The sequence below is a fragment of the Abrus precatorius genome, unplaced genomic scaffold (genome assembly GCF_003935025.1).
Source record: "Abrus precatorius isolate BTA unplaced genomic scaffold, Abrus_2018 Scaffold6, whole genome shotgun sequence".
Classification (NCBI taxonomy): domain Eukaryota; kingdom Viridiplantae; phylum Streptophyta; class Magnoliopsida; order Fabales; family Fabaceae; genus Abrus; species Abrus precatorius.
The window spans coordinates 6,699,835-6,717,615 of NW_020874406.1; the positions used below are offsets into that span (position 1 = coordinate 6,699,835).

General features: G+C 28.4%; 1 protein-coding gene across 1 annotated transcript; it reads left to right on the forward strand.

Moving 5' to 3' along the window:
* The first annotated feature begins 840 nt into the window (after positions 1–840).
* LOC113870079 (vinorine synthase-like) lies at positions 841–8,722 on the forward strand. The gene is made up of 2 exons (XM_027506678.1): positions 841–2,162; positions 8,692–8,722. Exons 1-2 carry the CDS (start codon positions 841–843, stop codon positions 8,720–8,722), a joined length of 1,353 nt encoding a protein of 450 aa, XP_027362479.1.
* The last annotated feature ends 9,059 nt before the right edge of the window (positions 8,723–17,781 follow it).

Below are 17,781 nucleotides of genomic sequence, written 5' to 3' on the forward strand. Positions count from 1 at the left end.
TATGCAAAATACTTACATTATTAATATAGTTATAAAAATAATATTTTTAAAAAATTATTAATAAATACTTAAGAGTAATCATAATCATAAATTGATCCAATTTCATGGAGTTTAACGGTCACGTGTAATTTTCAATTTCATTATAACTGATTCCACCGACGTCCCATTCTACCGTCCTCTTATTTAATATTCATTATAAAAAAAGATAAAACCATAAAATAAAAATAAACAAATAAAATAATTGAATACTAATATCTTAAAATATTAAAAAATAATCACATCTATCTCTCATTCACTAACCACTTTTATCGAAAGCATAAAACGCAAACGTTTTAATAAATTAATTCTTAATACTAAAAATAAGTAAAACAATTAATATATTTTAAAATATAAAAAATAATATCAACTATATCATATTAAATACAAAAAATATAATTCAAAAACCTTTGCATAGATAGTGTCTAAGAATCACTATAAAGTGAAATTACTTTATGTAGAATATATAAATAATAATCTTACAAAATACTTCAACGGTACTTTTTTATTAATGATTTTAACCTAAGCATTTTAGGATATCATTAATAATAATTTGTTACATGTTTGAATGCATTTTATATAAATTTAGTGATATTATTAGTTTCTTCATATGATAAATATAATATTTGTAATAAAAAAATTATTTATAATTATAATTTTATTCCTTCTAAAAATTATTTCTATATTAAATAGTTTCTTATATGTATTTAATAATATTAGCAAATTGTTTCAAGGCAAGGAATATAAAGTGATTGTTGTTTGTGGCTTTCTCACCACAGCTGAAATTGTATACACAAAAGTAAAATGGAAGCTAAATGTAAGATTATGTCAACTCAAAGAGTGAAGCCATCCTCTACAACACCTAGTCATCTCAAACACTTCAAACTTTCCTTTCTTGATCAATTGGCACCGAATCAGTATGTTCCATTTCTCCTTTTCTATTCTAAATCTGATGTGAGTGGTTATGGCAAGTTTACAACCTTGTGTGACAAACTAAAGGATTCCTTATCAAATCTCTTAACTTTCTACTACCCATTTTGTGGAAGAATCAAAGAAAATTCCTATGTTGATTGTAATGATGAAGGCGTGCTTTTCATTGAGTCTAAAATCTCTTGTAGCCTCACCAACATTCTAGAACATCCAAAGGTCAACCTGTTGAAAAAATTACTTCCACTAGATCCATTTGGAAGTAGAGTAAACAATGGTAATGATGAGGAATCGGCAATGATGGCAATTCAAGTTAGTGAACTAAGTTGTGGTGGTATAGTACTGGGAGTGTGCTTACTCCACAAGGTTGCTGATGGTATAGCAACAGCCTCATTCCTCAATGCTTGGGTTGAAATGGCAAATAAGGTAAATGATAACACAATCATCAAACCTTATATGGAAGCAAGTTTGTTGTTTCCAACAAGAGACATGGAATTTTCTAGTCCACTATCTGGTCGTGTTGACAACAAAGAACTCACAACCTTAAGGTTAGTGTTTGATGGAACAAGCATGTTTAGGCTAAAATCCGAAATGGGTGGCTACAATCCTACTAAGGTAGAAGCTGTGACGGCTCTCATTTGGAAATCAATGATGGAAGCAACAATTGCAAGATCAAGGGCTCAAGAGTATGTAATTATAAGGTCCTTGGTAACACATGTTGTGAACATTCGCACTCGTGTTGTGCCAACATTGCCGGAGCGTAACATAGGAAATATTGTTCAGCTGGCCGTTACTCCTTTGATTGAACACCAAGTGAGAGGAAGTGTTAGTGTTGAGTTGAAGGATTTGGCAATGATGGTTAGGAAAGCAATAATGAGATTTGATGGGGATTATGTGAGTAAAATCAAAGGTGATGGTGGGTTTGATGTGGTTGTGGAGTCCATGAAGCAAGTGATGCCTACACATCTAGAGGGTGTTCAATGGTGTGACTTCACTAGCTGGACAAGATTTCCATTATATGAAGCTAATTTTGGATGGGGAATTCCAACTTGGGTGAGTACTGTTGGCATGCCTGTGAAAAATAATGTGACTTTGTTGGCCACCAAATGTGGGGAAGGAATAGAGGCATGGGTTAATTTGGATGAAGAAGACATGGTTGAATTTGAGCGCAATCAAAAGCTTTTGGAGTATGCATTGATGTCACGAGCTTGATCTTGTTGACAACTATTTATATTTCAAGGATGACATTTGTTTTGTTGTTTACATGTATGTTTTGTTAGATTTCAAATGGAAATAATACCGGTGAAAATTGTGCTTAATTTTGTTTCTGATTTATGGAAATGAGATTCTGAATGAATTTAATTATAATTACATTGAAAAATATATTTAATGTGCATGTAAATGAAAGGAAAGTACTGAATCATGTTAATTTCTTTTTTGTAAATATTTTATTTTACTGGTTGGATGGAAGACTAGCAACAATATGTTTCAAAGTATTTTTATTGAAAAAATTATTTGTTTAAACATTTCTTCTTTTAGAATTTTGTTTGACCCAACATTCTTTTTATTGTAAATATAAGTAGTTAGAGATTTTGTATTTCTCAATTCATTGCTAGTTTATAAAGTTTAAGGCGTAGCATATTGAGAAGTTATGTGGATCTTGAATGACATAATAATCATATAAATTTCACTTTTTCTTACTTTTAAATTAATGTCTTTTTTATATTTTTTTAAATTTTTATTGAATTTTAGTCACTATAGTAAAAAGTATATGAAAAAGTGTGTAATTATTAGCTTTATATATATATAAAAAGCAAAGACAAGTTATGAAATGTAATGGTTGGTATATTAATTCCTCATCCAATTAGGTAGAGAAGAAACAACTCAAAAATAGTGGACGAAAGAAAACTTTGGTTTGGATTATTTGTCCATTCGATTATATACATTCTTGATAACAGTATACGTATATGTATGTCTATTTTCTTTTTGTTCATTATGTATATGCATGTTAAGAGAGACATTACAGGATCATTCATATAATATTAACACAAAAAAGGGGCTCTATAATTACAATTTTGTTCACTCACTTAATTATGCATATATACCAAATAAAATTTAGAAGAGGTCACAGTACAAAATAACACTTTACAGTGAAGGTTCGTAAGAAACTTATTGTCAAATCCTATTCATTGTTTTAACAAACAAATCATGCTACTCTAGTTTTCTTTGTGGCGGTTGATCTCCAAGTTCTTTGCCATCAAAGGGATTTTTCTAGCGCCTTTCCTTTTTTAATTTTGTATACGCTGAGGATAGGTGCAATTTCTTTTAATTTAATGATATTATATTTAAAAATTAGGATTATACACTGAAAAATCGAATAAATAGGTAGACAAATCATATATAAAAAAAGGAAAAGGACAGTTTAATATATAGGTAAGAAATAAAATTAAGTTAACATGGTTAATTATTTTTTTTTATTTTCTCACCCTTAAGTTTACAAAATGCACCCTTCTACAATTGCTAATACACTTCAACAATTGTCTCACCTTCAATGACCTATAAACTTATGCTTCTAGCCTTTTACTTTACTATGAAATGAGGCAATGTTGTTTATTCATTCACTCCTAAATTCATTCCTTTTTTCATGTGTTGTGTTTCTTCAACCAATTTGGGAAACCAAAAATTTTTCTTGGTATCGAATGATGAATACTTAGCTTCTTGAATCTGCTACAACATAAATATTGTGATTTATGCCATTGTGATCCCATGAAAATTCTTTTGCATTATTTTAAACTAAACTTGCCATAGCTATTTCACAACTCTTCCCCAAATGATGTTGGGTACTAGACTACCATCCTATTTAATAAAAGGTCCAAAATGAGCAACTCACTTTATCTTACTTATACAAGTAGATATAAGTCTTTAGGGTTGTTTGTGTGTTATTGAGAGAGAGGTCATACTCACATTCTATGCCCTAGGGGCTCAAGAGTCGAGTAGTGAAAGGTCATTAGAGTAAAAGAACAACCACTTTTATGACAAAAGAAGAAAGAAAGTTATTCTTGCATAAACTCAAAGCAATTTTGGTAAATTTGTGTTTGCAAAGTCATTCAGCATTAGATCAGGCTAAAACTTTGACAACAATTTCACGAGGCTTGATTCTTTGTTTTGAAAAGGCTTGTGATATAATTAATAATGTTCATGTAATAGCTCTATTTGTTGGGTATTTTTATTTTCTTGATTCAAAATTTTGTAAGTTTTGTTATTGGAGTTGATTATCTGATTGTAAGCATAGTTTGCGCACTTATTTGTGACTCTCTTCTATCCTTATTTGATCATAGTGGAGTTATTTCTTTTATCTAGACAACTCATGATTTTTACCTCTCACATTGAGGGAGTTTTCTATGTTAAACAAATTTGATACCTACTTTCTATTTTATTCTTTTTAGTTGTTACAACACTTGTTGTTACTCCTCATAGATTCTTGCAAGTTGGGAGATTTGATTCTCCTACGTTATTCATTATTACATTTGTGTTGGTATCCCCTATTTGAGTTGCATAAGAGATTTTTGGCTTAAAGGCAGACTTGTATGAATGATAGAGGTGAATACAAATAGAATGGTTAGTTTGAATGACACTAATTATCACTTGTGAAAGAAGAAAATGAAAGACTTGCTACTTGTAAAGAAAATGCATCTTCTGATATGTGCTACTCAGAAGCTAGATTCTATGTCTAATGAAGAATGAGACTTTAAGTATTAACAAATGTGTGGTTTCATTTAGCATTTTGTGGATGATAATGTTTATAACCACATTGCGAGTAAGTAACAAGACAGGACTTTGAAGGAGAAGATTGAATCTTTATATGCCTCAAAGTCTTGGAACAAGTTGTATTTGCTAAGTTCCATTGTGAGTTTGAAGTATAAGAAAAAAAACTTCCATTTCATATCACTTGAACGAATTTCAACAGCTCCTTGATCAAATTTTAGGAATGGACATCAAATTTATTGATGAGATTTTGAGAAGTTAGTTGAATTCTCTACCTCACTCTTAGGAGACACTTAAGGTCTCTATTACAAACTCTGCCCCTAATGGTGTTGTCTCTTTACAAATGGTAAATAATAGTGTTCTTCATAATAACGAAGACATAAGATTTTTCATCTCAAGTTAAGGTGCTTGTCACTAAAAATAAAAAGAGAAGTCAAAAAAGAGTATCTAAAGGTGGTAGATATTAAAGCAGAAGTAAATTCAGATACAAGAATGTAAAGTATTATTGATATCACAAAACAGGGCATATATAGAAGGAATATTTTTAGTGGACAAAAGGAGAATAGAGACAAGAGAAGTAAGTCATAGGAAAAGGATCATTTTCGCTGAGTTTTGGTGTGGGAGTGATCTACTTGTTAAAATCTAATGTACTTTGATTTTTCTTCTTTTATGTAATTATTTTATTTAAAGTTCTAATGTGTATTGACTATGATTTGCAAATATTTTATTTATATATTTTAGTAATACAAATAAAACAATTGTTTAATGGTGTTCAAATTTTATTTAGTAAGTTATATTATGACGATAAATGTTTAATTATGTTTAAAATTTTATCATTTTAAATAATTATTAAATTTTAAGGATTGACTGGTGAAAAATAAAAATTTTAAATTTTCTTTCAAATTTGTATACTATAAGTATAAAGATATTCATTTTTACTTTCTTCTTTTGTTGTAGATTATCACATAAATTAAATAAATTAAGGATGTTACATATATTTGTAGAATATTAACGTGATTTAATTTTATGTTTATGATTTACTTTCTTTTATTTCATGAATATTAAATTTTTATAATAAAAGAATAAATAATAATATAAGTATATCAATTTATAGTACTAAAGTATAATTTTTTTATAGTTATATATTATAAATTGATAAAACTTACATATATTTACTTTACCTAGACTTTATGCAATAGTATTTTATTATATCTTATTTTTAATTAATTAGATAATTATCTTAATAATTAATCAAGATATATTCCTTCTCTAATTACTAACTTACTAATCAATCAACTAATTTAAATTAAAGTTATTTTATTAACGCAACATTTTATAATACTAATATATACCAATGTTACTTTAAGTTTTATAAACCATCAATATATTAAAATATTAAATATAATTTATAAAATTAATCAATTATATAATTGTTTTTATTTAATTAAAATTTATTATCTAAAACATTCTTCTAATTAAATTATTAAGTAATATAAATTATTAAGACTTACTCATATTCATCTTTCATTAATCATATATATATATATATATATATATATATTTATATATATATATATATATATATATATATATAAATAATGATTAGTTAAGATTTTATATTTTAGGAGATAAAAATGAATTAAAGAAATAATACTCTTTGAATTGAGGACAAAATTAAGTAACTAATTATTTGAATCAAGACAAGTCTAGTTATATATTAATTTAATGCATAAAAATTTACATTTTAAATTATGATGAATAAATTCAAATAATAATATTTGAGAGAAAAAAATTATAAAAAAATCATGAAATACTTAAAAATTATTAAGTTCATTAAGAAAGTGAAGATTGGGATAAGTTGCCACTTTTTATGTCATTAGTGAGGATTAAATTTAATATGTACCGGGTGATTACTTCAATATAATGTTGGATACGTATGTTTGTAGATTGGCATAAATCAATTTTTGCTATAAATTTAATTTAATTTAATTTTAGATTAATTGGATGTCAAATTATTAAATTAAGTTGTTTAGTCCATATTCTAATTAATTATTGTTATTAGGCTTATTTGAAATAACTTTATTGTTAGTGAATATGGTTTCATGGTTATTATTATTGAGTTGAGACATAATAAGTACATGACTCATTTTGTTATTAATCAGAGAGACTCTGCTTTTAACCCATTAAAAGTAATTGTTGCCTCATTTAAAAAGAACGTAAAATATTTGAAATGGTAATAGAAGTTTTGTTTTTGTATTTGATTTTCTCTTATTGATTAAGGAAGCACTCAGCCGTAAATTTATGAAAATTTATCCTTCTTATATGGACTTGACTGAGACTTGCATAAGAAATTTGAAGAAAAAATAAAATAAATTTAAAAGATTGGACCAAAGAATAAGAAAGTAGCATACTTTTTGCTTTTAATTTGATTCTAAAAGTACAAGGATTTGACTATGTGATTGGTAGGATCAAGTGTTTGTACTTGATGATGTATAAGTCTGAGAATGTCCTAGGAACCTTAAGAAAAATGTGTAGCATGGTTGGGATTTATAAGTCTTTAATTAAAAGGACATTTTTGTAAAATAATAAAGTTCAGGGACTATACTGTAATGTCAATAAGTTGCAAGGACTATTTTGAAAAAAATTACAAAGATATTTTATTTAGATAGAGGACTATTTTAGGAGTAATTAACACATAGTTTCATTAAATTTGGAGTTAAAATGAATTATATACTAAACTAGTGCTAGAAATTGGTGTTTTGTGACTTGCTGGGAGAAACTGAAACTCATGCTACTATCTATTTGTGATTAATTTATGTTTGTAATATTGTATGAAAATAAACAGTTAAAGGAATATAACCTTACTAGTTTCATGATTTTTTTTATTGGACTTGTAATGAATGAGTTATGAATTTTCAATGATGATTAATCTTTCACCTAAATGAAGGGATTATCCTTTTGAGTTGTATATGTGCCTTGAGATTTGATCTATGAACAGTAATTAGAATGTGTTATTGCAATGTGGAGCAAAAAGTGATTGGTTAAGTTATTACCAATAAGAATAGTATAATATCAAATTTCTGACATGAAATGAAGTCTAACTAACTTTTGTTGCATGCAAGAAAAATATATTTAACTATCCTAACTATCAACCATCCCATGATTTGTTGATGCGTGAACAAGTAGAAGTAGTCATTATTATTCATATAAATTGCATTGTAAATTGTGGTCCCACGAAGGATGATGTATCTTATGACACTGTATGACTACAAACTCAGAACTCTTAAGAATTTGAAGACAAAAATAATCCTTTCTTAGTTAATATTCTTTCTAAACTTTGGTAAGAATATGAAGGTATTTTAGACTAAAAGGAAGGTTATTAGTTTCACCAAGCTAGGTCTATATGGATTCAACGAGGAGAGACAAATAATAATTTTTTTCATCAAGCAATTATTATTCATAGGTTGGAAATATAATAGAAGCTCTTAGAAATTTTGAAGATCTATAAGACTCGTATGATCTTAGCTATCTTAAAAGTCATGTTTAAATCATTGTATTATAATTAATTTTATGATAAAATTAACTTTGATTGTTCAATTTTTTTATTAATTTTAGTAAGGTTGATTTGAATATTATTAATAAGATAGTTTCTTTACAAGAAATTAAAAATGCACTTTTTAATATAAGTAACTACAAATCTTCAAGTCCTGATGTAAAGTTTATTAATGAAATATTTGTTAATCTTTCTAAAATAGCAAAGGTAAACCATATTGTCTTAACTTTAATTGGTAAAAGTTTACATCTAAAATACATTAATCAGGATAGGCCTATCTCTTTATATAATATTATCTATAAAATTGTAACAAAAAATTTAGTTAATAAAATAAAATATCTTTTTTCTCTAATTAATATATAAAAATTGATGTAGTTTTGTGCCAAAGAGACAAAGGATTGATCATGTAGTCATCCTCCATTAATTAGTTTAATTTTTTGAAAATTATGAAAGGTAAGAAACAATTTATGATTTAAAAATTTGACCTCAATAGAATTTATGATAACATTAGATGAGATTTGACTGGAGAGACTTTAAATAAGGTGAGATTTAGTAAGTTTTAGTTTGATTTAGTTTATGGTTGCCTAATTTCTTCGTTTCAAATTAATTAGAATGATGACTTGTTGGAAAAGTTTCTTCCTTTTAGGAGTATTCATCAAGACAATCCTTTGTGTCTATATATTTTTTCATTTGTCTAGAAAGATTTGCTCATCATATTCAATTAAGGTAATTGTTGGAGACTTGAATCCTTTTTGTTTTGGAAGACATAGGATGAATATTTTTTACATTTTTTATATAAATAATTTAATTCTTGTGATCGAGGCATCTAAGGATCCTATTAAAGTAATTTAAGTTGTTACGTAATTGTTTTGTGAAGTCTTGAGTCAACAAATTAATAAGAATAAATACCTAGTTTTCTTTTATGTTAGTACTAGCTTTTCTAATTAAAAAAATTTAAGTTAGTAATTAGGAATTCATTGGTATGATAATCTAGACCTCTATTTAGGCACTCCAATTTTCAATAGGAAATCTAAAAGAAGTCTTTATTTTGACATCATAGATAGAATTAGGAACAAACTTCAAAATTGGAAAATTAACTCTATATTGTTGTTGGTAGGATTATTTTAGATCAAGCTAGCATAATGAGTATTCCAAATTATATAATAGTCTCAACTCATCCCTTAGGAATATGTGACGAGATTAATGGAATTTCTAAAAAATTTATTTAAAATTCTACCAATACTAGTAAAATGTATCATTTAATTTTGCGAGAGCCTTATTTTCAGGGATATTCATAAACTAATTTAGCTTATATGACGAAATTAGGTTTTGTAAGCTAAATATAAATTTATCGTTATTATATTTATCGTTGATAATATCCTTATTATTTCAAGTACAAGTTCTTGTTCTATTGTTTGGTGAGAGATTTCTAGTACTTAGACTAAAAATTAAATTTTGGAGTAACATTTAGATTTCTGAAGTCCAAAATTTTGTTTATTTATCTTATCCTAAAATTCTATAATCTAATTTGAACTTTGCTATCACCTATTTTGTTTCAAATAATGATTGAGACCGGGAAAAATTTAATTCTTATACTTTAGAAAATTTTATGATTTGATTAATATATTAATTTCTCCTAAGATTTTTGTATGTGTGAACGTGACTAGCTGGTTTCCTTTTTCACTAACTTTTTTCTCTTTAAAACATGTACATTATTTATTTCTTGCTTTTAATAATTTAGAAAATTTTGATTCCTATTTATTTAAATTAATTTGAAAATTGAAAGGATCTCCAAAATTAAGTTTTTTTTTTTCGGAAATTAATTCACGTTAAATTATTAACTAATAATAAAAGGATGAATAGGGGTATTATAAATTTTGATAGTTGTAATATATGTAGTATTATGGATATGAATTTGTGATGCATGCTTAGAGACTGTGAGGTTGCTTCAAATATATGGAATACTTTAACTTATGAAAATAATTGGTGTTTGTTCATTTTCTAGTCTTCAACTTTCTAAATTGTTATTTTTTTTAATTTGAATAAGAAATGTTCAAATGAATTGCTAACTTGGATATTTGTTTTGTTGTTGTTATCTGTTTATTATAGTTAAATAGAAATGAATGAACTTTTAATAAACATTTTCTTGATTTAAATTCTTTTTGTTGTAAATTGCATAGTTACGTAAATTATATCAATTCTGAGTTTGTGTTGTATCCTTCAAAAATTCATAGGACATGTTAGCAAGAGACACTTCTTGGTAGAATTCAAATGAAGGGACTCTTGTGATGGTTTAATAAGAGATGATTAAGGATTTTTTTTAGAGCTAGTTTCATCAAGAAATTAGGCCATTGTTCTATCTAAACTTTAGACTCTATTGACAAGTCTCATATTAGCCAAGAACCTTATCTAGAAGGTGTTTTGATTGAGTTGGACTCAAAATTGGTAATTCAATTTGTTAATTCAAATGTTTCTATAGAATAGTTAGTTATATCATGTGTATAGAGAAACTAATTGTTGAGTAAATTTTTTAGCTAATTGGGGTCTTCTTGTGCTAAGGATGAAATTATTTTAGAATCTCCCTTCTCCACTCATTTCTTTTATCATAGAGGATGATATGGTATTTTGCTTTTTCAGGTTGATTAGTTAAGTTCTTTGTTCTTTTGGGCTTGTGTATGTGTATCTCAAATCTAAATTGATTTCATCTCTGGTATGCTAAACTATGATAATGAATGATGTGCTCTAGTCAATGTTCTTTATTTTCTGATAATTTTGAACTTTGTTATTTTCTCAACAGGAAATTTCAGTGTGCTTCATTTTCAATGTTGAATTTCTATCTTCTTTTATTTTATTTTTTTGGCAAAAATTTCTATCTCTAGAAGCACCAGTTCTTTGGGAATGATTATAGTTTGACAATGCTTCTCAACTGAAATTCTTGAATATTGAATAATTTAGTATGCCTATGTGATTGTCCAATTTTGAAATTTTATTTTGATGCTTGCTCTTAAGAGTATAAATGAGTTGAACTGAACTGTTATTCTTTAAATACTTGAATAAACTTATTTATTTTATTAAAAAATAAGTTTAAACTTAAAATTAGATTCAATTATTTAAATAAACAAAATTTAAGCTTTATTTTAAAACTTTGGCACTAATAGCTCAAAAATAACTTCTATATTTTTTCATATATTCGCACACACTTAGATAATTTTAATTTTATTTGTTATATTTACTTGAGATCCATATTTTTAAATCATTATATTGTGTGTATATTATTTATTTAGTTTAAATTTTTAAAAGTTGTATTTTAAACAAGTGAGCATAATTTTTTTTAAAAATGTTATTTTTGTTATAGAAAATTAATTTTAATCATAAATAATCTTTATATAGATAAAATTATATTTTATTACTATTTTACTTTACTTTTTAACATAAAATATTCATTAATATTAAATTAATAAAAAATTATTCAAAATTTGTTGAGAAAATTAACAAATTATAAGTAAGTTAACAAGTTAAATTCAAATTTTATTTTTTTTTTAAAAAAGTCAAGCTCAAGTTTTAAATGTAACTCATTTAAATAAATAAGGTTTTTATTTCCGCCGCAACCCAGAATTAAACTTCAAATACTTACCTCCGCACAACTCATGTAGATTGGTAACATGACTCTACATTTGGCTAGACATCAGCACACAGTAATTAAGAATACTAAACGCTAACGAACATAGTCTAAGCTTTCAAATTCAGAATATATTCTGAGAGATCCAAATAGATTGCCTAAGGTTGGCCCCTGAAAATGTGAACATAAAACACTGCATCTTCTTCGTTAATGAGCTCTAAAATGCAAACATCTCCAGTAATCAATTTGCTTTCTTTTTCAAACACAGCCCAATTCTTTGACAATTTTGTTGGAGAGCCCACATGACAGAGCAAATCGACGTGCCACAATTTATTACCAAACTGTAACGTCACAGTCCTCTTGTTACTGAAGTAATTCCTCATGAAGGTGATTGGAACAACCTGCATCAAATTAATGTTCTATATATATATATAAGCAGTGTCTTAATGTTTTATATTTTGGACATCAGCTGTGTCCAAGTGTTTGTGTCGTGTCATATTTAATGTAGTCAGAATCCATGCTTCATAAGTTAATATTATAAAATTTAAATTAATAATTTTTTATATTTTAAAATGACGAAAGATTTAAAACAAATAAAGAGAAATCAAGTAACATAACATATAATATACTATGAGACGCAACAATAAGATGCTGCATGACATAAGGAGATACTAATGACTTTGATGAGAGAAAAAAAAAGCTTTACCGGCCTGTGATCTCGCTTATGATCGGGCTTTATACAGACTTTGAAAAAGGGATTTTTGGAGGTGAACTTGCTAGCTTCTTTTATAGCTTCATTTGTGAATGGAAGTGAACTAATCTATTGCGAAGGTTTCTCAGTTGCCTTCCTCTTATCTGTGGCATGGCCATTGTAAGATATTTACATTTGCATTATACACAATTCAGCTTTAGCTTTTCCCAGTGCATAATAAGATATTAATTGCCAAAAGGTCACAGGGCATTGATGTCTAAGACTTACCTTAATTAATGACATATCTTCATGTAAAATCTTTATAATGTTTTATAAAACAATGGATATGCATTTTGAGGTTGTTACAAAAGGGTTTACAATTATTCTTTACCTTCATTAGGAATAAAAATTCTGCTTCTAAAATATGGGATTCTCTTAGTGGGTATGCAATTAAATCCGTCTCCTTGAACTGCTTCAAAGGAAGAAAATCAAAACCATCAGTACTTTGCACAAACAGTATAAATATAGTTTAAAACCAAAGGCCAACTTGGATTACCTGTTGATAGAGAAGAATCTGTTTCATCTGAAAGTCCAAAGATTCTTACTTTCAAACAAAGGTCTTTACTATTTCTGAGCTCAAGAAGGCACACATCCCCCACATTCAATTGATTATCTGACGTAAATTTCATCCATCCCGTGTAAATTTTGCCGAGACTATAATTAACAAGCCATGTTCTCCCATCCAAGGACTGAAGCAGCATATCCATATGCTCTTCCTTCAAATATCTCTTTGCAAATTGAGGGAATATTCTGAATTTTTTTTCTTTTACATGTTAGAAGATCGAAACACTAAGATGTTATATTGCTGCTTTAAACAAAACATGCCAAACTATGCATCTTATTGTATAAAAATGAAACTGACCAAAGCTCACCAAAGAACGTCCAAAGACATAGGAAGGCTTCAAGACAATCGTGCAAGATGGATTATTAGATCCGAAGGTTGCAGCTCTGTTTAAAGTTGCATTAATTTTTGAAGTCAATTGCTCCATTTTTTAGCTCTCGGTGGCATTACCTATAAGAACGTTAAACAATATGGCATGCCATGAAAACATGACCTCAAAATCTCAAATGTTCCATGAAAAGAAAAGAATAATCTAATTATGAAATGTATACCATCTGCTACTTCCCTGGCAGATGCTAAAGCTGATTTCTCAAAATTAGTGTCTTGGGTCAGGTTAGCTTTAATTTGGACATGCTGAGGCATTTGTTGCAAATTGGTGTTTTTTCCAACTCCACCACTTGTGCTTGTCCTCAATTTTTTACATGGTCGAGGACATGATATGGATGTGGCTGATTTGTTAGAATTTGGAATTGGAATCATCTCATCCAAAATTTTAACAGTCTCGTTGGTGGTATGGTCAGAGTGGCCATGATCAACATTTTTAGTCTCATGGAAAAGATATTTGATTTCAAGGCAACTCATGTCAAATATGGACACCTCCAAATGAGACATTTTTTCTTGGTATTCAAACACCACAAATAATATAAAAAGGTAATAAATAAGAAAACAAGAAAGATTTTGGACATAGAATTTTGAAATTCTGACATAATATATTTATTCGATCGAATAGATACATTAGATTGAATTGAATTATTTTGCTTTACCCAGACTAATATCAAGTCAATCCATTTGATCAATAAAATGTGACCAATTAACCAACCAACAAAACTACTTGTCAAAAATTCCATCTGAATTTTTATTGAAGAATTATGCCCTACATTCCATCTGAATTTGGTCCTTCCAACCCTTTTCAAGCCAAATACCGAGTTTTTTACTGTAAAATGACCAAAAAAGAAAAATTTCTCATATAGACCCATTGCCAATTTTATTACACGAATGGACCCATTTTTGTTGCAATTCATAATTCGGTCCCCTAGGGACTGAATTCTAAGTTAGATTTTTGTTTTTTGTTTTTTTTATAATAAATAAATATTATTATTTTGTTAAAATAAATATTTATAAATATTTTATTAGTTATATATAATAAAATAAATTTTATTATTTAAATTTTGTTTTATTTTAATATTATTTAAAAATAAATAAAAATAGTAATAATATTAATTTTAAATGTTTATTAAAATTTATTTGATATATTTAAGATAATAAATAATATTTTTATTTTTATTATTATATTATTTAATATAATTTTTTTGAAAATAATATTAATATTATATTCTAAAATTATATTTTTGGTTATTTAATATTATATATTTATAAAATAAATAAAGTATTAAATAATAACCATTTTATTTATTTATTATGATATATTAATATTTATTAAAATTTATACATAATTATTTATTTAAAAAAATATGTTATTAATAATAATAAATATAATTAAATAATATTATGTAGATATATATATATATATATATATATATATATTGAATATAAATTATAAATACTAAAAATTTAAAAGATGCAATGACATTCATAAAATTAAAAATGACATGAAAAAAATTTAAAATAATAACAACAACATAAATCAATGGCGGGAACTAGAAGCTTGACCGATATTTGGACATGTCTTCCTTATATGACCAGCGGTATGACAATAAGAACAATTTTTTGCCTGACTTTGTTGTTCTCTAATGTTCATCTCTGTTCTTATCCTACTAGACTTAGGTCGACCCTTTGAAATTCTTTTCAGTTCTGGATTTGGACACAAAGTTGGGTCCGTGTAATTTGGCCAATAGTCTTCGTGTCTGAGTTCTCCAAATTGACCTTCGTATAGCCTAGAAACTTGTTGTAAGGTATACACAGGAGATATGTAGATGTCAAAGTTGTGGTGTGTATGTAAACATGAAGCAATTACATGTGAGCATGGGATGTGAACTTTTTGAAACTTGCCACAATCACACCACATTTCATCTAACCGTACTGTAAATCTTCCTACGGGTCAAATTTCTGTCAGATGTTGCGTTTCTTCGACTAAAAATCTAGTGCTTGTTCTGTCAAAGGTGATGACTCTATGAGTATTCGCCTTTGACTGTGCATCTTGAATTGCTTTAATTGCAACCTCTGAGTACATATGTCTAGCATTAATCATTGCATCTACTTCCTTGCTTCTGTCAATGAAGAACTTATTGCAACGGGTGTACGTTGCCATGACCATGGAGCAAATGGGTAAGTTTCTGGTTTTCTTCAAGACCGAATTGATTGACTCCGCTTGGTTTATTGTCATGTGTCTCTAGCATCGTCCGTTGTCCCATGCCAGTGTCCATTTTTTCCTTGGGATATTGTTTAACCATTGTGCAGCTTCAGGATTATTATCTTTTATTATGTTGTAATAGTTAAAGAATCTCAGTTCAGTCATCCCATATGCTGGAAACAAGATTACAAATTAAATTAATATAATTAACTAAGCAATTGTATAAAATATTAATGATAATATAGACTATGTAAAAAATTAAGATTACCCATATAGACGACATCTTTCTTCAGTGCAGCATTTTTGAATCGTTACATGAAGTTTTGTGCAATGTGTCTAATGCAATAGACATGGACAGAATTGTTTTCTGTCCAACCACTTCCATTTCTCAAGTATGCACTTCTTATGGCCTTGTGACGATCCGAAATGAGGCACAACCCCTCTTGTGGGGTTACCTCCTTAAGTTTTTCAAAAAAAAGAACCATGCATCGCTAGTTTCACCTTCAACCACAGCAAAGGCAATGAGAGTTATGTTGTTGCGGCCGTCTTGTGCAACTGCTACTACTAGTCAAAAATGTTCCATCCACTTGAACAATTGGTTTGCAAAAGGCAAAACCATCAATGCATGCCTTGAAGGTCCAAAACAACCTCTTGAAGAACACATTCCCCTCGTCAAGCAAGCCACCGCTGTATGCCGGTTGTGTACTCAATTTCCATATGAAGCCTGGAACATACATTTGCATTGCAAGCAACTGTCTAGGTAACTTATGGAACATACAGTCCCATTACTAAAAATGTTGTTCTAGAAGCAAAACGAACACAGATTCGCCTTCATTGGAAGAACGGTAAGTTTTACACATTAGCAACTCTAACTGAATATGTAAATCAATATTCTACATATAATGTTACTAATTTATTAATAACTGCAGGAAACTGAAAACATGATTTCATCTTTCTGTCATTCAATGCCAGAACCCAATCCCCTAATTGTTCCTATACTTGAACAACTTGGTTTTGCTGGGATAGCAAAGCTAAGGCATCTTAAAGTGGATCACGCATTGATAACAGCTTTGATCGAGAGGTGGAGACCTAAAACTCACACATTCCATTTTCCAATAGGAGAGTGCACCATAACCTGGGAGGATGTTGCACTTCAACTCGGGCTAAGAGTTGATGGTTTACCAGTCATTGGTCCAACAATGTTTGACTGGGAGGAAATGTGTGACACATATCTCGGTATCGTGCCAGTCAAGGGAGAGTCACTTATTGGCTCTATGCTAAAACTAAAGTGGCTGAGAGACAACATGTTGCCATTATCAGAAGAACCATCTGAAGAAGAAGTTCACGCCCATTGTAGAGCTTATATACTAGGTTTAATTGGAGGTGTTTTGATGCCTAACAAAACAGGCAACAAAGTACATCTTATGTATTTAACTTTATTAACCAATCTTAAAAGAACAAGACGATATAGTTGGGGTTCTGCTTATTTAGCTATGTTATACAGAGAAATGAGCAAAGCCACAAAAGTTGGTAGCAAAATAATGGGTGGTTGCTCATCACTGTTAATGTCCTGGGCATGGTATCGCATGCCATATATTGCGCCAATTTCTAGTAATCCACCAACATACCCTCTCGTGTGCAGATGGAGCGGGGGTAGAGTACTAAACTTTCGAAATAAACCTCAAAATGATGTTGTGGGGTACAGATCAATATTTGATCACATTCAAGCTAATCAGGTAACTCGTCATATTTATTTTCTTATCTTTTACACATCATTTTAAATAACAAACTTAAATATATTTGTAGTTTTTATGGGCGCCATATCAAGACTTGCAAACATCAATACCCATGGAAGCATATAGAGATGTTCAACTGTGGACTTCATGTACCGCCATCCTTTGTTTTGCAATTGTTGAATGACACCAAACAGATAGAGTCAAATTACAGTTTCGTCTAATCCAAGAAGTCTCTTCTCCAC

Bases quoted from the DNA above. Each gene is read 5' to 3' on its own strand.
- LOC113870079 (XM_027506678.1), top strand. From the start codon at position 841: ATGGAAGCTAAATGTAAGATTATGTCAACTCAAAGAGTGAAGCCATCC. The intron at 2,163-8,691 runs GTCACGAGCTTG...TTGATCATGTAG, and splicing joins CTTTTGGAGTATGCATTGAT to TCATCCTCCATTAATTAGTT.